Below are 23,438 nucleotides of genomic sequence, written 5' to 3'. Positions count from 1 at the left end.
CAGGATTAGTTAAGCAATCACTTCGAATAAATCAGTGTTAAGAAGTTAGATATCTGTACAACAATCTATTTCTAATTAAACAGAATTTATAAAACTAAGACTGAAAATGAATATACATTTATATATATATATATATATATATATATATAAAATACACATATATACACACACATATATACACATACATATATTTAGAATTGTCTTCAAGTATACCATCCTAATTTTCATACAGATGTCATTTGTCAATACAGACAATATCTATAATGGCTTTACAAAAGGATGATACACTTGTAGAAGTCCTACACTTGCTAAGAATTATTGCTGTTTCTAAAACACATTAATTTGGCCCTGAAATCAACCAGTGGTAAGGGTCATAGCCTTTCACTAAACTAACTCAATTACTGAAACTAATTGCTTAGAAAATGCTTACACTTGGAAAAGATTTGAGACTACCTGATCACCTTAGCACAACTCAAGACAAAGAAAAGAATACAGCAGGATCTACTTTTAAGTTGCACAAACTTTCACAATCAAAAGTGGTCTGAGCACACAAACCCTGTTCCTCCTGGGTAATTACCGCTGTTTGTTTTCTAGCTCTCAGCCCATCAATGTTTCAAGTGAGTTGAAAACACACTGGTGAAGTTTCCCTCCATGTGCCTTAAGCTTTATGTTGCTGACAGATGTACTTCCTCTAACATTGCTTGCAATTGTACCTCTCCTCTGTACCTTTGCTTTTAGATTCTGCATGCTGAAATTCCCTTCTCTAGTGTGATAGGCCCATTTAATTTAGAAAAGAGATTGGAAATATTTTTCAGTAGGAACTTTTAAAATGGGAATAGGTAAGATTCACTGACACAATAAAGTGTAAGTAAAAACAACAATGAAGTGCTCCAAATTTATTTGTCTTCTTCCTCAGCTTCAGCAACCTGTTTCTTTCCTTCCTTCTGGGTACAGGTTAATCCTGTGCCCATCTGAAACCAGTGTTGTAATGACTAACAAAACATCACCCAAGATAAAACATTTCTTTTCTTGAAGAATGAAAAATATAATCCTGAACATTTGAGCTAAGAATTCTTAACATTTTCAACTAAATTTATTACACTTAATTTTGTCAAATCTATTAATGACACCTAATTAATTGATCTGGATTAATTTCTGAATAATTAGAATATATGAGATTTAACTGTTATGGATTACTAATTTTCCTGTGGTGACTCATTACAGATAATAAGATTTTCAACTTACCTCAGTCCATTTTGAGAAGGCTAATTTGTAAATTACTTTCAGGGTTTTTAAGTACTTTCTCCTAAGATTTTTAAGAATAGTAATATAAAAGAAAAAGCTGTGTAAATTTTTAAATATAAAGTAGTATTAGTATCCAAAAGGTGTTCGAATAAATACATTAGAATTATGGAATCCAAAATAAATACATTAGAATAGATTGCGGGTGGATGGAGAAAATTATAATTCCACATATTAAGAAAATTCTATTCTAACTGGCAAGTAAAAAAAATGGAATGTTAAGAATTCTGAATATGCATTATTTAAGGAGTTGGGCGATATACAAGAGAATCTTATTCTTCCTTAAGCTTCATATCAAATACACTAAGTGAATATATTATACATTCAGAATTATGTAGGAACAAGTTCAGAATAGAAGAGAGAAATAAAAAAAGAACAGTATGTGTTTATGTGTGCATATTTGTATGTTTGGGTGGTGAGCTCTTCAGATGTCAGCGGGTTCCATTCCCTAATCAGTTTTAGTAAACTCCTCGCACACTTTATCTTCTCAAATTTAAAAGGACATTGGGATGTTTGCTGGAATACAATCACATAGATTACATAATCACGTTTTATTGAGACACAGAAGACAGAATCTCTTTTTACAGGAACAGGAAGAGTTCCCATATTCTTTTAATCGTGTAAAAGCAGATAGTGCCACAGAAACCGTTGTTCCCTTGTACGTTGAAATGTTTGGTCATTTTGCACTGCAAATGCACTCTAACCAGGACTGTGAATAAAAAGAGGGCCTCTCCTGTGCATGGCTACTTGAAATGTTAACATAATTACCTTAAGATTGTCAAATTTTAAAATAGCGTTTTGATATAGTTCAGTCAATCTGATATCTATTAGTTGAATTTGTTCCCTTCTGTGCATGGTTTTGGGATTTTTGTGGAAGTATCCTGTACTGAGAAAGCTTATACTGTATAGAATGTGTTTTTATTGCTCATGCAATTTAGATATAGTGATATTGTTACCAATATGAAATACTATGTAGGAAGAGATGAAATTCTCTAAAATTCGATGTGGTGATTTTGAGCACTCTCATTGTAAAAGTTTTACAAGTACATTCCTGTATATAAATACACCCATATAAAAAATCCATATTTCTTTCTTCAAATGAAGCTAAATTATGGAGATTAAAATACCAGTGTTATAGAAAATCATTAGTAATAGATATCTTTTCATTACCCTCACCAGGAAGAAATTGATTTTTTTCTAGGAAACATTCAGAAAACAACTCGGTTGATACAAAAACATTTCCAAGACCAGAATATCACCTCCAAATTGTTAATCTTTTCCCCTTACTAATTTTCATAAAGGATACAAATATACCACCAAGTGTGTTTTGGATCCTTTATTAGACAAAAAAAGACATACCCATCTTTGATTCATGTCTTTGGCTTCATGTATAAATACTTAATTTAGAGTATGTGCTTAGAACGCAACAAAAAGAGAAATGGAATTAGAGGGAGAAAGTGATTTAGCCAAAACTGTTCTGCAAAAGAAAAGCATCTCTAAAAATCAATGCCATGTTTGAATTAATCTGGTTTCTTCTTTATTATGTGTCTATAGATGAGAAAGTTCTTCAGAAACCTGACAGTCTGATGCCTAATTAACTCATCAGAAAACAATTTTTCATTGGTTGCGACTTAAAATTAGGAGAAAGGTTGAAGATACACCCTTTAGTAAGGTAAATAGCAAGCATAAATCCACTTACACTTCTTGTTATTTCTAAGTCCAACTCATGTCACAACAAATTACTTAGGCATTATAAAACACTTTTTTCTGGTGAAATCCAGAAATATTTAAAAGGCCAAAATTGTACAATCAGCCTCCTACTGACAAAATGAAAAAAAAAAAATATTACTAATGACAAAGATGTGAAAGTTGGAACTGTTAGAGACCTGTATTAGAACAGAAACAAGACTGAAACATAAACAGTTATATACTCTAAATGTCTCTCAGTCTAAAGTATACATTCAGCTTTTTCAAAGATCAGAATAAATTTAATACTGTTTTTATTCCAATACTTTGTATTTACTTGAATCCCCTGTTTTACTATTAACATATTCCTTATAAAGTTGTGCTTTGGAGCACAATTCTAAATTTTATTAGAAAATTCAGAAATATTTTCATGTGATTCACAGCACTGAGATATGTTTGAGATATTCCAATTTGTATAACCACTTCTGTGGAAGGATCTGGCAATGTGTTGATTTCACTCTTTTAGAAGCTTAGTCACACATGCCTATCTGAAAGGTTTTTTTTTTTTTTTTTCATGTAATAGGAAGCCTGAATTACAACTGAAGTGGATAGAATTAGGCTATAGAAAATATAATTAATTTCTGAAAAGAAAATTAAACTCTTTAACTCCTATCATTTTATAATTCCATACCTTACTTTTCCTGCTAGTATCATTCTTTTTAATATCCAATTATAAAAAAATAATACATGTCACAAAGTCTTTAAATTAAAAAAGTTTCTTCTTAATTACTGTTACACACGTGTTCATAACTAAAACTAACAATCTTCTGGTTCTTTCTATGACCCTGTCAGAATTCAGGCTAGGAAATGAAACTCAGCCAAAGAAGGAAGACCTTTAACTTCTTAATATGAATCTGTCCACAGAGCCAGAGCAATTCCCCTTTTGAATGATGGAAAGACCTAGTGACTCAGTTCATCTATGGTCTCTCAACATTCTCACCAATGTTAGAACTGGTCCTTAAAAAAGGACTACCTTTCTAAGATTTACTCTTTTTTCCAGTGTATCTCTCTATCTCTGGTATTAAATCCAGTTCCTTCATTCAGTCCAGCAGTAGGAGACTGGAAACCAGTCTTCAAACAAGTTTTGTTTGGCCTGTACATTGCTGACTACACAATGTTTTAAAAAGCAGTAGCTGACTTTGAACAATTTGCTCACATATAGTTATAGTGTGCCTCCTGCAAAACTGGGACTTTTCGTGACCTAGATCGTTTTTGCACATGGCAATAATTAGTTTGTGTGACTCTGGTCAGAGATCAGACATGCATCTCCAGATTTCTATACCTCCTTCTATGCCTTATTGTCTTACTGACCTCTACACGAAGGACAAGTTACTTACCCTTTGGCATCTTAGCTTCAATACATATCCTTTTTGTTAGCTCAGCTAGTAGAAATCTGAGAGATGTCTGATTCAGTGGTTTCTTTCCTGGCTTCACCTTGGACCCAAATTTACTTGACTGATACCTCAATTCTGTTTCCAGATTTGGGTCCTTACCTTAATCCTCAAGTTTTTCTTTTTCTTTTTTTTTTTTTTTTTCACACTTCATTTCCCCTACCAGTTTTATGAGAATGTGCCAGTTCTGATTAACTTTTTGTTAACTTTGAGATCTTAATTATTTCTTCATCCCATCATTAATATAGAAGTAAAACTATGACTGCTCTAGAACATAGATATTGATTTTTTTTTAAAAGAAAGAATAGGGGCGCCTGGGTGGCTCAATTGGTTAAGTGTCTGACTTCAGCTCAGGTCATGATCTCATGGTTTGTGAGTTTGAGCCCCTCTTCGGGCTCTGTGCTGACAGCTCAGAGCCTGGAGCCTGATTTGGATTCTGTGTCTCCTTCTCTCTCTGCCCCTCCCCGACTTGTGCTCTGTCTCTGTCTCTCAAAAACAAATAAATGTAAAAAAAATTTTTTTAAGAAAAAAAAAGAATATTACAAGAAAGTGTGTATAACTTCATGGAGGTAATATTAAGGAAAAATTCCCATAAACACATCATACTGAAGTATTTGGTTATAGAAGTTTTACTTGAAATACTCTTTGTTTAAGCAAATGTTCAAAGAAATAAGCTTATGACACTGTGTGACAAAGACTTCTTATTTGTCTTTTGCTCAAAAATACTGTTTCCTATGAAATCTGTAATTGTTTCAGAGTCCAACTTCAAAGCCCAAATGTATTTCTTCTTCTAATGGCATTTTTAAATAAAGCACAACAGTTGCAGGGTAGAAATGCATATTGTGTCTGGCAATATAATTCTTCCTTTCTCAATAACTGATACGGTTATGGGTGAAAGGAAAGGCAGGGCATAGGTTCTCTTTTGACTTTCATTAAACTATGAAAAATTGAATATTGTGGTTGCATCATTCCACAGACGGACTCACCCTGACAGTGCAGCCCTTCATCATACCCATCTGAGCAGTCCAAGACACCATTGCATAGTCGGGATAAATGAATGCATTTGTTGGCACCAAGGCAAGCGATGTGATTCAAGGGGCACTTGATATCTACTTCTTCGGGACCTGAAAAAAAAGGCAAAATTGGGTTAGCTTGGCGCTCAATACTAAAACTATTAAGCACAAGAAATTATTTACTTGGGGGCGCCTGGGTGGCTCAGTCACTTAAATGATCCACTCTTGGTTTGGGCTCATGGTTCGTGGTTTCGAGTCCCTCATCCAGCTCTGCGCTGACAGCATAGAGCCTGCTTGGTACCCTCTCTCCCCTCTTTCTCTGACCTTCCCGTGCTCATGCCCTCTCTCTCAAAAATAAACATTGAAAATGAAATCATTACCCTTAATTTACAAAACTATAGTAAATACTAAGAGAAGGCAGCTCTGACTCTGAGACACCAACATCAGACCATGTGATTAAACACCTAATTCTTCAAATTGCATAGGATAGAAAATTACTTTTAATAATGCATTGAAGACACAGATTTTCTTTTCAACCTTAAAGTGGCATAGATTTAAAGTCTGAGAGTTTGTTTGAGTCACTGATCTATCTCTTATCTTGAGATTAAGTGGCCAAAGTACTTAAACCCTGTAAGTCTCAATTTCCTCAACTATGAAATATGGACAATGGCAACTCCTTGGCAGAGCTCTTGTTATAATCAAATCAGGTAACATGAACAAAAATATTTTAGTGGCATTTAATAAAGTTGTGTCAATCCAAAAAAATACTTCATTTTAATCTGTTCTCTATGAAGAACCACTAGTTATGTGCTTATTTATATATGGGTTCTTTTGTTTAAAAAATATTTACTGAGCAGTTATAATACAGTAGAATTTACTAAGGAGTGGAAAGGCTATCATAAACAGTTTACTCATTGATTTCCCCTACTGATGATAAGAGTACATTATATGATCACCCTTTGTGTTTTTAACACACTTGGGTAGGAATGTCAAGCCTTTTTGAAGCTCACTAATTCCAAATCATCATCAAACATCCAAATAGCACACTGCTATATCTAAATTTCAGGTTGCTAATTCCCAAATCCTATCTAGACTTCTTCAATAGGCACTCTCCAAATTCCCCATGATGATTCTTAATCTTGCCCAGCTCCCCTAAATCCAGAGTACTGTCATACCATATGACTGCAATCATATGTTAATTTGACACTGCTTATTACAACAGCCCAGATTCTACAGTCAGGCACACTTAGAATTTAATCACAGCTATGTTAATACCCATGGGATGCTAATTTATTAAATCAACTAAGCATTAGTTTTCTCATGTGCAAATAATACGATCACCTGAGTTTACCTTGTAGGCTTGTTATGAATGTCAAAAGTTATTGAAAGCATAACACTGAGCTTTGTGAGTTTTGTGAGATGCAGGCTCAGAATTGGATTTCAACATGTGTTAATCATGTAAATAAATGCAGCAGAGTGGAGTTGTTAATAGACTCTGGAGCAGATTCTTGGTCCCATCACTTATAAATAAGAAGTTGAACAAATTATGTACCTTCTTTATGCTTCATCAGGTTGTTGTAGGGATTATATCCAAAGCTCTTAGCATTTTTCCTGGCAAACATTAACAAAGTGTTTGCTTTATCATAGTTAAGTAAAGAATGTTCCAAGAAGGTGAGTTGCCTTTTAGTAAACACTTCTATCTCATAACATCCTTTTTATACTGCAAGTCCCAAAAGGGGGGAAAAAAAAAAGGCTGTACTTGCCAAAAGTAAGATATGTTTTGGAATATCTTCTCAAAATGAATTATAGGTATATGTGATTTTGTTTGATGCTAAAATAGCTTTCAACCTTTTGCATGTGGGGGATGTAAATAAATTGTTATGATGTTGCTTCACTAGATGAAATATTGTCACTAAATGGTTTCCTTGTGTTTTTTCATTTGTATTTATACAATCAGTGCCATACAAAGCTATTAGTTTTGTCAAATACCTGTCACTTCAAAATACACAACTCCTCTTACTGTAACATGTCTCTGTAACTTGAATGTCAATATTTTAAAAAAAATAAACATTTCCATGTATACACACACACACACACACACACACACACACATATATATGCATACACACACATATATAATCAAAATTACACAAATTTAAGTCCAAACTTTATGAATAAAAGTAAAACTCTTCAGTGAGTTTCTAGTATTGAATCTTAAATTTATAAGGTTAACATAAATTCACTTTAAAAATAAACTTGAAAAATATAAATTCATTTTGAAAGGCTATAAATTTCTATGACCAACAACAGTCATAATGCAGTCCTTTTTAAAATTAATTGGCTGATTCTTAAAAATTTTGAGAAAATGCATCTTTGCATGAATGTCAAAGTAGTGTTTAGGCCAGATATATTTAGATCTCTCTGTAAAAATTCCAGAAATAGCCCACAGAAATAACACCTCAAACCTGGGAGACTTTAGAAATTTTATAGAGACTGAAGATGACTCAGTAGTTCTTATTAAAAGCAAGATTTTTAAAGTGATACATGTTTTGGCTCTAATCAAAGTATGTTTTTCATTCTTAAAATTGTCAGGTAACAGATAAACATGATAGAAGGAATGAAGTGCACATATGGTGTTCACAAGAGAGGATCTGCCACTTACAGATTTTGAGAAAACAAAAAAAGTTTGAATTTTTCGAAAGCAACATACAAAACTATTAGCTTCTTCCCAGTGGTAACATGCAGGGAAAAAAAAAACAAATGTTTGGAATAAAGAACGAGTTAAGTAGTTCTTTATAGACTAGCCACCATAGTCCTCCTTGTCTTTAACATACTCTTTTCTTAGCTTCTATCACTATTGAGTAACACTGGTAAGACAGCTGGTAAATGGATGGATTGTATCTTAACCAGTTCTTCCCAAATTGTCATATCAAAGCACATTAAAAAAAATGATAACATTTGCAAGTTACACAGAAGTAAATAGCAGAAATTTTCTGCAGACATTGCCCCAGGTCTTGGGAATTAACATCAAAATTGAGGGAATCAGTATTTCAAACCCCTTTGACTAATGCTGGGATACTCCAGTTGGAAAACTATACTAAAAATTCAGTATTTTGTTGTTGTCTTCCTAGAAGATGGGGCAGTTTAAGAAATAGCAATGTCTGCCTTAACTGAAATTATCCCAGAAACCAGGCAATATGGGTATTTAGTGTACTGTTGCTTTTAGGGAATAATCCATCTTTGATTTCCAATTATCATTTGTGCAGTAAAGGTGTGTTTATCCCATGAGGCTCCTTTAGTCCATGTTTTAAATGAAGAAAAGACTCAACCTGATCACCACTTCTACGCACTGATCTGTGTCACAAGAAGAATGTGATAACAGGGACTACATGAATCCCTAAGAATATGTCAATGTTGCATTAAATGTTTCATCTCACAAAACCTTACACATTCAAAACATTCCACAACCAGAAACCATAATCTGGATATAGCAAGGAGCAGGGTCGGAAGCTACCTGATATATCTGGAATTATCTCTTTAGTTACTAAATCATTAGGATTTGGTAGATCCGAGAGAAGGACAGAGATGACAGGGGAGCATGTGAGGAATTTCAAAATAGTACAAACATGCTTCAAAATTTAAATGAGCATGGTAGTCTTAGAACATGACTGCAATGTTCAGTAACGCATATTCAAAAGACTCCCAGCAATTTTAGGTGACCTGAACAAGGTAGCAGAACTTAAAATATAGCAATTAATTACAAGAAAGAAAGACTCTATCATTAGAAGGATTTAAAACATATAAACACAGGAAAACAGTTTTTATATTTTTAAATTTTTTATAAGCTTTACCCAATTAGTTGAAATAGGCTTCATTTTTCAAACTGAGCCTCATTTTACAAACAAGCCTTCTAGGATAATGCAAGGACAATGTGACTTGTCTGTATTGTTTTGGATGTTAAAATCATTTTTATATATAAACATCTTACTCTGTTCAGTAAAAAAAAAAATAGTGGTTAAAAAGTTATTAAGCCTCATCAAATGTCTTTTTGGACTAAAGATAATTGTGAAAGCACATTTTGGGAAGGAATAGAAATTTTTCTTCTATAATGGCAGATACAGTCAGATATCTGCCTTATCACTATATCATCATATCTTAGGACAAGCATCAACCCTCCTCCCAAAGTTAACCTCTCCACCTTATACTTTATCACCTCCCACTTTCTGAGTCCTACAAAGATTTGCCACTTAGCCGCATTTCCCATTTCTGTCTTTCCAATGGTTCTAAATCCTCTGCCAATAACTCATTCAATTTTCTTAGCCTACACTCAAGAATAAGGTTAATTTTGCTGATTGAACATTCTTGCAAATGGCATCCTTTCTTTCTTATTTTTTTTTTATTTCTTAAACTTCTTCAAAATATACACTATGCCTGTATTATTCCCAATTTCTTCTCCCTCCAGCCTCTGCTCCCAACACCACTGGGCTGTTTTCCCCAAGGTCTCTACGACCCCACTAACTGTGAAGTAGCGGCAAACAAGATCCTGCAAAAGCAGACCAGAATTCCTCTCACTTAGACATACTTCGGCAATTATCTGTCATGCCTTTCATACTCTAACACCACTATTGCTGTTGTTACTTATACCATTCCATGAACACACTTGGATGCATATCACACATGCTCTTTGATAAACTTCTCTCCATCTCTCCCTGAAAATCACAAACATCTAGTTCACATCTAGTACACTACCTGGCTCAACATACAATTGTTGAATGAATGCCCGGTGTGTTTTAACTCCTGACTGATTTCTACTTTCTTCTATAGTCTAGGATTTATCTTTTTCTACCATCAATCCATTCTCAGAATAGGTTTTACAAATATCACTTTCATCCAATGACTACTCGCAAAATCATAGTCATTTTTAATTTTGGCAACAACAAAACCAAACTCTGTGACCTGATTTTATCATCTAACTGAAACTTAATTAATATTTACAAGTTATTTTCAGTACTTTTACTCTTTCAGAGTCATCTTTCACTTCGCCTCCCTAAAATACTCCAAAATTTTGCAATCTCTGAAATTTTCTGTATACAGTGTCATCATCTGGAGAGCAAACCACCTCTTTTTCACCCAACAAAAGGCTTCAAGTCCAAACTCTGGCTTCTCCCTCGAGTTTTCTCTGTGAAAAATAACGTCATGTAATGGAGAAATTATTAAATTTAGAGGCCAAACTCTTAAGTTTTTTGTCTGCCATTTATTAGTTATCTCAACCTGAGTAAAACACTGAATTTCAGCAAGAATCTTCTTTCACATTTGAAAAAGTTGGATCATAATAGGGTCTACCTCACATGATTATCATAGCAGGCAAATGAAATCATGGTTTGGAAAACACTATACAAATTAAGAGGTTGTGTGTGTGTGTGTGTGTGTGTGTGTGAGAGAGAGAGAGAGAAAGAGAGAGAGACAGAGACAGAGACTGATCCCACATTTTCTATGAACTCATACATTTTTTATATCACATTTTTTCAATATAGTTTCTTGTATAGTTTTGTGTATAGTTTATGAACTATACTAATATATGCAGTTTCACGTAAATTTCTTGAGGCACAAAGCCTTTCATTTATTTATTTATTTATTTTTAATTTTATTCCCACTACACAATATAAAATGGAATGTAGGAATAAAAACATATTGATTACTACTGGATGTAAAATTCAAGGAAAAAATAGTTATATAAAGTCGTCACCAAAAACCGTAAGCTGCCTTTGAATTAGATGTTAAAAATTATGCACTTCTGGATATTATTTAATTATACCTATCTATTCACATACAAGAATGAGATTTGATTATATCGTAGTTCTTGAAACTCAACTTCTAATAAAACCTAATACTGATTAAAAAATACACACATACACATATATCTGTGTGTGTATAAAGAATACAGGACTATTTCTATTGTTAGGCTGTCATATAATATTTACCTTATGAATACTGAATCTTGTAGAGAGTTTCTATTTAATAAATTGAAGAGCTCATGATTTCTAAGAATCGTGAAAACTACCTTAAAAATTAACTTTCCTAGAATTATTCAAAAACAAATTTTTAGTGTCACTTAAAGAAACATATTAAGATTTCTGGAATGTTATTACCTTGATTGCAAATGCTTAATCATTACTATTCCCCCATTTTCATCATTTTATTTTGAAAGAATGCTTCTCCACACAATCAGCTCCAGTTTGTTGGAAATACTAAAAGCTATCATCTTTTAAAGGGAATTCCTAAGCAATTAAGTAAATGTAAATATTGCATTATAATGTTTTAATTCTCATGGCTGAGAAATCAAAACAGTTATAGCCACTTATAAAAACTGTAAAGTATGTGGACCACATTATTTTCTCCATATTTCATGGGAAAATTAGTATATCATAGAAACACATTTAATATCATATATATATTTAATATTAAATATTGGATCACATAATACTTTTACAGAAGGACTATAACTTTCCTGGAACTCTGTATTTCATAGGATTTTGTTATTTTCAAGCATAATTTATTTTTGCATGTGAGCTACATCAACTGACAAGCTGATAATTTAAATGGGAGAAATAAATTTATAGTATTTCAAGGAAAATTAAAATTGGATTTATGAGTTTCAACTTCTAAATAAAATAATATTAACTGATATCATTTGTTAGAGTAATCTATAGGACTACTCTTGAGGATACAGGAATATGAATAAGAACTTCTAAAGACACATGTGCACTCAATCTAATAGTAACTCACTCAAATAATTTCTGTGTAAGATGGGTTCCAGTAATGGCTTGTGCATTTACATATTTCAAATGGCTGTTGTGAAAATTCAAGAACTGGAAGAGATGTAAAGGTGATTGATTTTGTCCAGATGCATTACCCTTAAACCATCTCTAACATCTGTCCTATTTTTAAACGCCCTCGGGAAGGAGATTTTTCAGCTTTGATAAGTTGTTCCAAGGTTTAAAAAGTCTTTTTTCCTTAGTCCTTACTCTTCAGAAGTCTCAGTGTAGGAAAATTCCTCGCATCTAACATGAAGAGCTTTATTTATATATTTAATATGTGAAAAGCTTGCCTGGCCACCTAAGGAAAACTGTACCATATTAAAGTAATTCTGCTATGACCAAAGTCACCACTGTGTCTACACCACTGTATGAATAAATGGATGTCTAGTTAAGACTCATACTGAAAACTTTCTGGATCATATCTGGAAACACTTATATTAAAACAGATCTGTGTGTGTGTGTGTGTGTGTGTGTGTGTGTGTGTTCTGCTAACTTTAGAATATATCTCTCAACTGGTTTTTATCAGTTCAACTCACTGTCTGCATCTGAATCCAACAAAGGGAGGTTAAGTCATAGAATCCCTTGCACTGAATCTGTAAACATTTAGAATACAGCCAAAACTGGCAAATGAAAAATACTGTATGGACATAGCTATAGTGTTGTTGCCATTACTCATAATTTTAGAAACAAATGCTTTATGTAGCCAATTCACTGTCTTGGTTTCTGACCTTCCATTTACCGGCAAATAGATAAGAAAATAAATGAAATCATTTATTAGGGAGAGTCATTTCAGCATTGCTATTCATTAAACCTAGTGCTAATGGAGGGAACTCAGCTTAGATGGCTCAATAAATAAATTAATTAATTACAAAAGATCAGCGCTATTGAGGTTTTAAGTGTTTCTTTATTCCTCTCTCCATTCATGTATTCTTCACATGCTTGATTGCTGGATCACATTTCCCACCAACACTTTCTCTTTCAGAAGGTCTAGAAATTCCTTTTCCCCTCCATCTTTTCCCCTCCCTCCACATTTGTATGTTTTTTGTTGTTTTTTTTTTTTTTAAAACTTTCTTAGATCCCTGTTCTTTGCTAGTCAACTGGGTAAACTAGGTGCTATCTCTTACATAGGTAATGTATTTGCATTTTAAAAGATACTTACAGAAACAATAGATTAACTCAGAAGAATAGAATTTTAGGCTCTCTTAAAAATGACAAAGGTATTCTGTTTGAGAAAAAGAGGCATTTCACTGAAGCTCATATCACATTTCTAGCTGATAATTTTATTTACTGTAAAGTTGGTTCTCAATTCTTTGTTGTTGTTTGTTTTTTAGTTTTCATTTATTTATTTTCAAAGAGACAGAGACAGAGCAAGTGGGCAGAGAGAGGGAGAGACTCTCTCTGCACTGCCAGTACAGAGCCCGACATGAGGCTCAAATTCATGAGCCATGAGATAATGGCCTGAGCTGAAGCCAAGAGTAGGACACTTCACTCACTGAGCCACGCAGGCACCCCTCAACTCTCTTTAAATAATTGGAGGATACATATGTAATTAATCAACCAGAAAGAAGGCATGTTTCCTTCTTTAGCTTACAGAAATACTATAGATTCCTCAAGACGTAGCATATATATTCTAGTCATGTTAAAACACCTGGGTGGAAAATATTCACCCAGTTTGCAAATAAAATAAGAAAGCAGAAGATAAAAAGTCCCATTTTGGGAATATCTCTCTCTTCTAGAAGACAGAATAGAAGATAAGTGTTTCATCTCTAAACCTAATGTTTTTTCCTTGTGTTCTCCAGAGCTACTTTACATATGGTAACACAGTGATGGCTAACTGATTACAGTTCTGAAGTTCAGAAGAGTGTGGAAAGCCTACTCAATTTGAAGCAGAGATGCCTCCATGGTAAGAAGCGTGGTAAAAGATCAATGCCTGGCAGGAAAAAACAAGCCAAAATCAGTTCCACACATCTCCCAGAGAAAAGGGGTCTTATTGCAATAAAAAGACAATGAGTGGGAGCAGCCAACTGGCTCTTCCACATGTGAGGACAGCTGAGAGTCATTCCCTCATTCCCTCTCTGATTCTACAAATGTGTTAGATGTTGCTTCTGGGCCAAACTCTGCACACAGAGGCATTGCTATTGCCTCTCTAAATTTCTTTGTTTTTGTTTTTGAGAAATATATAAAAAAGAAAAGTATTTTTCCAGTCTCTTCCTATAGAGGCTAAGATAATAAAAGATTAGATGTAAGTCCCCAGTTATGGTTTAAAAATTCAAAGGCATATTGGTATCAGGTGATTAATGGAAGAAAGGGTTTTGGTGGCATGCTGCCCAAATGACAACAGTCAAAAGTGAAAGGAATTTGACAAATATAAATCATTACCCAGACTCTTGAAAGACATCATTTACTTCCAAATCTGCAAAAAAATCTAGTGAATAATGCCAACATTTGATGACGAAATATATAAGAAATTACAACTAGTAAATGCTATGCCTGTACTTCCTTGTCCTCAGATTAAGAATCAGAAGAACTACTTTGAGAATCCACTAGATGACAAACAACATTTCTCATTCAATTATCTCATCACCACAATTAAGATGAAAACAACTTCACAAAAATTGAAGAACAAGTTTTTTTGGTTTTCTTTGTTTTTTTTTCTACTGCTCATTCAAGACAACATTAAATTCTATATACTGATTAAAAAGAAAAGTATATTTCTGATTCAGAGAGAAATATGTTCCATGACCCTTGGTCAAACCACCCATATTTCATGTAATATATGTAGACAACGAGTAGAAAGATCTTTTCTGATCCCACTGGTATATTTGCCCAAACTAAAATTGTTTAATAGGAGTTTTTCATTCATATTCCATTTGGATAAAACCTTGTTATTTGCTCAGAATGAGTGGATAAGACAAAAATGGAAAAGAGAAAAGAAAAAAACAATATATGTTTTGAATCATTCCATCACATTTCAAAAGGAATTATTTGCCCTATGCAAAAATGAACAAACAATTGTTTGCGAGACCTGATTATCATACAAGTGATTTCACATTGAGAAAGACTAGTTAGAGTAGGTGTGTTTGAAATGTCTTACCTTGGAAGAAGCATGTTGCATCACACAGTAATTTTTATATAAGCCAATTTATACTTGAAAAGAAGACAGAATGTTAAAGAACCCAATTTTAAAAATCATATGATGGTAGAGATATTCTTAAATATAACAGTATTAAATCCTTACTAGAATATACACATTGTGCATTTCAGAACACAAGTGCAATGTTACTGATGAAGGATATTATTCACAATTTAATTTTCATGTCATTCAAAATGTTAACTCGGAAAATTTTATGATGCACTTTTAATGAAAACAAACTATTCTTTATTGCACTCTATAAAAGTAGCATTATAGAATAATTGCTGTCTATTGAGTACTTCCTATATTCCAGGATCTGTGGTAAGCAAATAATGTTCATTATCTTATTAAATCCTTACAAGAACATTATGAATTAGGTATTACAATTGCTAGTACACAGATGAAGAAATTGAAGCTTGCAGAGGTTAAATACCTTCTTCCAGGTCACAAAGTTGTAATACTATTATTTGAATTCAGGTCTCTTATATCTTCAAACACTGGTTTCTTTACTACCATGTTATGCTACAGTCTCAATCCCCTGTAACAAAGAAACAAATATGGCAACAAACCCATGTATGTATTTATATCTGTTTCTCTCTTTGTGAAGTAGATTACATAGGGATCTTGAGGAAAAGAGAATTGTGTTAAAAGTCAAGGCTTTGAAGAAATGCTATGTCTATACTTAACTCTTAACAACCAGAGGTTGGAAAACTCTGTACAGGCTATAGCTTCTATAGCCTTATGAAGAAAACTTGAAGGGAATCTTGCCTATCTGTGGATGATCCATGATTTCTTGCTTCTGGACCCTCATCAATTCTAGGTTTCCAGACCTATTCAACCAGGGAGAGAGAGATAGGAAGAGGGAAGGGAAGATGGGAGGCAGGACAGGCTGGGTGACAGGTAAGTCTATTGAGGTATGCTAGGATGGCCTCTTTGCCCACTTTGAACTGAAATAGCATGGGATTATTTGAAACATTTCAGGAGGGCACTGGGTCGCAGGTGTTCAGAATCAAAATAAAAGTGCTCATCAACCAGTACAGTTGTGCCATGGACACCAGCTAACTAACAATCATGCTTCGAAGAATTTCTATTGTTTATTGCCAGCAATTTCTAACTGTGAATACAGTCCTCACAGGCTTTGCGTTGATGACAAAATACTCACTCACTTTAAGTTTAGGTTGCTCACAGTTAAGTACAAATTTAATGTCTTTTTTTTTTTTTATTGACATGTAGTTTTTAATGTCATGTAGTGCTAAGGTAAAGCCCCTTCTAGTAATCAGCCAACTTACCCATAGCAAAAACCCCTTCCTTTACCCATTTAATCAGTCTTTCACCATGTGCTTATTTCTGCTCTGGTGGGTTATTCTCTAGATCAATCAGACTGGTCACATGTCAGTTGATACCTCTTCCTGGTAAAGTTCTGTGACTTCTGCCACTTGGGACAGCTTCAGTGCCTGGTTAGCTTGGCAGGATGGAGTCCAGCATGAAGGATGTCGACATCACAGATTCAAATACCATATGGTACAATTATCTGCCTTTCTATTTTTCAACCACAGATTTTACCTCCTAACATCTGTTACCCATATATACTCTTCATGCTAGAAGTGACACAGAGCAAGTCAGAATCTTCGAAGCAATACAAATACCTAAAAGGAAGGACTGATACCACTTAAGATTTAACTGCATACTTAAAAGGAGCCTTAGCCAAGGTTGAGTTTGAGTTCAATGTGCCAGCATTAAACACTCAACCAAATTCTCCCTGGAGAACTCTGTAAGGAATCACTATAGGGCATTTGAGTGCTCATTTAACTACTCTCGGTTCATTAGCACCTTGGTTCTCCAGTTTTAAATAGAGCTGAATGTCTCCAATTTATGTGAACAATTAAACATCTGCTAAACAAACAGTATTTGGTGAATAGTGAATCAACAAAAGAAGTTCCTGTTTCTTCATGGAAACCATCACTGGCAATCACCAGTTTTCTCAAAATTTTAGAAAGCAATTACACCCTTCACAGAATACTGGATATGGAGGTTTATGATGAGTAAAAGAAGACTACAGTAAACAATGATGCTGTGGTTGAACCACACACACTAACACAAGGACTATAATATATCTAATAGTGTTAATGAAACTAACCTACTAAATGATATCTGAATGGTTTGAAAAATTAATGAACTATTGTTATCTGTTATTTGGATACTAGAGAGGAATGCCTTACATTTACAGACAACTGTAATGACTTATAAAATTGCCATACCCTCCTGAAAATGTCCTTGGCTCAAGAAGAAAAACAAAACAAACAAAACAACAAAAGGAACTTTCTGGTTATTTGGTTATCCAGGCTGAGGATTATGAAAAACAAAATGGAAAAATAAATGGTATTCATACAACTACATGTCCAAGGTAGGCGTTTTTACTCTATCACCCTATTCTGTTTAAGGGCTTCAAAGGTGATCAACCTTACACTGAATTCTGCTCTATGGTAAATACTGTTGTAACAAAATTTCAGTGAGTCTCAACCCCTGCACCAAATCATTTTTGTCAGATATATTTGCAAAGAAAACCATTGATTTATTTTTGTTTCATCTGCCCTTTCTGACCCTTCACACCCATGGTAATGAAGAGAGAAGATGGTCAACAGGACCTGAAACAGGAAAGAAGAAGAAAACGAAAGGTCAACAGAAGTGTACAGAATGGAAAATCAAGAATTGGGTAACAGAGGAGACCCAGTTTTTATCAGGTCTGAAATTTATAACATGGCTTTTGAAATTGGTTTTCTCTGTAGAAGTTTGAATAGGATATGCAAATGAAAAAATTCCAAAAGCACATTTGTTTTTCATTCTTGAGTTTAATATCTATATTGTAAATAATTTCTAAATAAGCCTTTTATTAATTCAATGCCTTTACTATCTGGAATCTGAAACCTCATTTAAGGTGGATCTTTGCAGACTTGCACACACACACACACACACACACACACACACACATACACACACACACAGATTTGGTAAAAGAGAAAATACTGCTCAGCTATAAGCAACTATTTATTATGTCTGTCAGTATGGGGAAATATACAAATCCATTCCTGCAGCATATATTTTTCTTTTGGCTCCACCTATGTTCTCATTATGGTATTATCTGATGAAGTTGATTAATGACCACAATTACGATAAAATAGCACAGTATTTAGAAAGGAATCCATAGAATTTCTTTAAGCAAGCCTCATTTATTTGCAGAATTGTTTTATTAGATAATTTTATTTAAAAATAAGAGATATCTAAAAGCTTCCTTAGATTAAAAAAAAGGCATAAAATTACCCTAGGATGTCAACATTTTGATATTTTATACTGGGGTGCATGAAGGATTCCATCTTCTTTGATGTTATCCAACATATTTTACCATTTTACTATCAGATTTTCATGAATTCTGTCTCTCATGAACATTTTTCCACATTTCATACTGAATATTTTGTCAATGCCACATTCATAGCCATGCTATATATATAGCAGGACAATGCTTTCCAAACTTTAATGTACATAGGAATCACTTAGGGGTCTTCTTACATTACAAGTAGATCTTGGTTGGCACTAAAATTACGTGTTTCTCAAGCTCCCAAGTGGGCCTAGTATTCTACACAGACTACGTTTTGAGTAGCAATGAACTAACAACTCCAAAAAATTGGTTTAAAATTTAGTGTCCAGGGTACCTAGGTTGCTGGGTCAGTTGAATGTCCAACTCTTGATTTTGAGTCAGATCATTATTCCAGGGCAGTAGGATCGAGTCCTGTGTCAGGGTCTGTGCTGAACATGGAGCCTGCCTAAGATTCTCTCCTTGTCTCTCTCTGTCCCTCTCCCCTGCTTATGTGCTAATACAATAAACAAGTATATATTAAAAAAAAAAAAAACAAACAACCTAGTGCCCATTTTCTGGAAATGTGTTCACTGAAATGGACGCAACAAATGGAGTATCTAGTTTTAATGAACCACAAATTAAATAAAATGTCACTTAAGACAGGGCAGAAACACATAATTTTAAACTTTGTATTAATATCAATATATTGGTACATTCTAAAAATTGCTGATCTGCAGCAAATTGTTGTGAATGATTATGTCTTTGGGTCAGCATATGTGTTCATATCCTTAAAAAAAATTAAAATCTTTTAGACATTACCCAGTGATCTTATATAGTGTGTGAAGGAGGCGAAGGAGGGGAAGGTGAGAAAGAGTGGGAGGGGAGGGGGAGGAAGAGGAGGAAGAGGAGGAAGAGGAGGAGGAGGAGGAGGAGGAGGAGGAGGAGGAGGAGGAGAAGAAGAAAAAGAAAAGAAAAAAGAAAAAAAGGCATAATATACAGAAAAGGATACCAGGTATAAAATGTGAGAAATTATGCAAAATGTCCACGTTTTCTGTTATTTGTTTTCAGAAACTGAGAACTGATAGTGTGAAAGTTCAAAGGGAGAACTAATCATACGCTGTTAGGTTTGACAGATTGGTTAAAATCGTATTAGTCACTTCTAAATTTACTACATACTGTAAGTCAAGATGAACAGCCTTAATTGCTATGAGGCAGAGCTTGAGCCCTGAGAAATACTAAGGCATAAGACCTGCTTCCATTTTATTCACAAGTCCTATATATGAATACAAATAATGTACATACACGCATATATAATTTCCCCTCTATTTATTTTCCTTCTGCATCCTATCCCCATTTTCTCCTTTAATTTCTCAAAATGTACTTCTGGAGAAGTTAACTGGCTCGTTTAGGTCACTAGGAAATGGACGCCTAGGACATTTCAAATACTTTATTTGGATCAACTACCTTCTCTGCTCTGCTACCTGCAATTGCTTACACATCTACCACTGCATTAATAGCAGGGCTTTCTTCAATTTTTAATTAAGTTGTTAAAACTGGTCTGAATTTATTTGGTGTCCTAATTTAAAGCTATAAAATGACCTAGAATAACTAATTAAGGAGATACAGGGGTTTTCTTTTACCTATGTATTAGTGTGAAGTGAAGGCAATGGGGAGGGTCCAGAGAAAGGACAGAATAAAAAATTTTGCAGGATGATTCCTGTTCAGTCAATCTTTTCTTTACTTTTCCTTAATAGTGAACTGCTAAAAAAAATGCTTAAAGAATTGAGTAAGTATCCACTAGGCCTGAGATCTACAGCAAATCTGCTGAAAAAAGTGCAAGCTGTAAAACACTGAAGAAAGAAAAGTTGGCAACTGTTGCTTTTATTTTTTTAATTGGCATTGCATAATTACGAGTATTCCACCTGTAATGTAGTTAAATTTAACTTTTATGAAAATAACCAAATCCAAAATTAATATGTTTAGTAGGTAAATTCATTCTCAATATTTTGCAAGATGTTTCTAAAGGTGAAAATAACCTAACAGGTTACTATTAACACAGTAGTACAGCAAAATGTACAATTACCCAAAGATTATGTTACTATCTAAGCCGTGTGACTATTCAAAATTACATCTCTAAATGCTTGAAATTTTTAGTTTCATAATATAGAAAAATAGTTGAATATCTTAGAACCAAACATACCTGTATAACTTTAGTATTTGATGTTAAGATACTATAAAGCGCCAAACACTAAGGGCATAATTTATGACTACAATAAAACTCAGCCATTAAATGGCTTGAATTACTGAAAAGGAATAGTGAAATAACATTCAATCCTTTTCTTTCAATAGGGAGAGAGTTTGTTAGTCTGAAATGAATGTCTTCATCTGTAACACTTTAACGACTTGTTCTGTGTACAAAGTTCTATTACTGAGGAATAAAAATCCCAGATGTTTAAAATCCAAAATCCATTATTTTCTTGGATAAGATTCTGACTAATATAGTTCCATAGTCTACAACTCTGTACTTTTTTTCTTTAAGACATTTCTTGATGTGAGTTTTAGGTCCTGTCATTTTGAAATATAAATCCTCTTGCAAGTTTCCTACCTGTTAAAATAGCTTTTCACAATGGTATCCCTCTATATCCTTACTATCTATAATGGCATGAGTGAAACTGCTGGGGAAAATACACACACACACACACACACACACACACACACACACACACACATACACGTATGGTTTGTTTTGTTTTGTTTACCAAAGATTCAGTTCCTCAATATGAGTCCAAATCATGTCTGTAATCTTCACACCCCACCCTGAAAAAGGGCTGCCTCTTGGCTGGCATCTACAGCAACTGCATAATGGCCCATATCTTTTCAGTCATTCCAGACACAGCATGGTGGAAAGAAACAATCTCTCCAAGCCACCCCTAAGTTGAGTTCCCACAGGTATGTGGCTAGTGACCTTTACAACATTCTGTGAACAATGTCTGCCATTGAATAGTAACTCTACTATATGTGTTTTTGTTGTAAATATCCTTAAAATTCATTTACAACTTCTACAAAGTTGTCCTTGACTTAGATGGGCAAATACCAACACCCAATCTATTCCATCTAGGCTCTGGTTTTTCAGGCCCTGAACAAAGGAATCATAAATTCCATTTCCAGAAACATCTCCTTACATGGCTTCATGTCTCTCCACTGGCCTGAGAAACTACAGAAGAGACTGTATTGTTTAATTCAGAAGAAATGCTTTCCCTTGAAAATTATATAGCTAACATTTATTAAATGTGTCCCATATATCAGGCAGTGTTCTAGAGCCCTTGGGAATTCAATGACTCAGCCTTCTGATGAGTCTTATTCGGCATACTTATTATTCCTATTTTATAAGTCAGGAAGCAGAGAGCCAGAAGTTAAATATCTTGTCCAAAGTCACAACTATCATCTTGTGAAATCAGGATTCAAATTTAGGCTTTCAGTTCAGGGACTACACTATTACCCACAATGATATACTGCCTATAAATCATGTTGGCAGAGTAAAATCTCTTCCTTTCCTTAACACTGATCCTAATCCTATGTTTACAAACTGCAAGGTTGTGCCTTTTGACCACCTTCACCCATTTCCCTTACCTTCAACTCCCACCACTGGCAACCACCAATCTGTTCTCTGTGAGTTTGTTTATTTCTTTTTAGATTCCATATGTAAGTCATATAATACAAAATGTGTCTTTTTGTGTGACTTATTGCACTCAGCATAATGCCCTCAAGGGCATGCTGATGCATGATGCAAATATAACGTTCTTAATATGAAGAAAGGTTTGGTTTGGATTTGGTGCAACAGGTCATGACAATCAATAATTTAAATAAGGACTCAGATGTCTTATTTATAAAATTCTCAAAATAAATGAGACTTGGGAACATTACTAATATTTGGGATATTAAAATAAGTTATTTTAAGTTGTAATTATCGGTCAAAAAAATAATACAACACTCCAGTTTCTAATAAAAAAATCAAATATATAAAATTTGTTTCAGCCCTCATCACTTGGCTGCCTTGATATAAATTTTCATACACAATTTTTTTTATTACTAAGAAAAATAAAGCTATCCCTTTCTTCAGAACATCTCTAGAGTACTAGGTGCCATATTTAAAAAGTCAACAGGGCACCTGGCTGGCTCAGTCAGCTAAGTGTCAGACTTCGGCTCAGGTCATGATCTCACGGTCCCTGGGATGGACCCCTACGTCCCACTTAGGCTTAGGTCATGATCTCATGGTTCAGGGGTTCAAGCCCCACGTCGGGATCTGTGCTGACAGCTCAGAGCCTGGAGCCTGCTTCGGATTCTGTGTCTCCCTCTCTCCCTGCCCTCTCCCGCTCGTGCTCTCTCTCTCTTTCTCAAAAATAAACATTAAAAATTTTTTTTTATTTAAAAATTCAACAAATACTTTTCATTCCATACAGAAAAATATAAAATGAGTAGCATCTGGGAATTAGGCTTCTAAATCAATGGTTGAAAAATTGAGAAATATTTGACTGGAGAAGATAAGACAAAGAAAATTATTGTCATGCAGGTTATCATTAAGGAAATTATTATTTTTAAAGTTTATTTCTTTGCAAGAGAGCGAGAACGAATGGGGGAGGGGCAGTGAGAGATGGAGAGAGAGAGAGTCCCAAGCAGGCTCCA

The 23,438-nt window shown here is 34.2% G+C and overlaps 1 protein-coding gene across 3 annotated transcripts in view; it reads right to left on the bottom strand.

Moving 5' to 3' along the window:
• LRP1B (LDL receptor related protein 1B) overlaps window positions 1–23,438 on the bottom strand; it is a 1,899,539-nt gene that overhangs the window by 1,209,860 nt on the left and 666,241 nt on the right. For all 3 annotated transcript variants that reach the window (XM_078451331.2, XM_078451332.2, XM_078451333.2), the window contains exon 3: window positions 5,426–5,563. In XM_078451331.2, the coding sequence (XP_078307457.2) occupies window positions 5,426–5,563 (138 nt within the window). The remainder of the gene's footprint in view (window positions 1–5,425; window positions 5,564–23,438) is intronic.

The sequence above is a fragment of the Panthera onca genome, chromosome C1, assembly GCF_046562875.1.
Source record: "Panthera onca isolate mPanOnc1 chromosome C1, mPanOnc1 haplotype 2, whole genome shotgun sequence".
NCBI lineage: Eukaryota > Metazoa > Chordata > Mammalia > Carnivora > Felidae > Panthera > Panthera onca.
The sequence above is the reverse complement of the archived record's forward strand: the minus strand, read 5'-3'. Positions and strand labels throughout refer to the sequence as shown.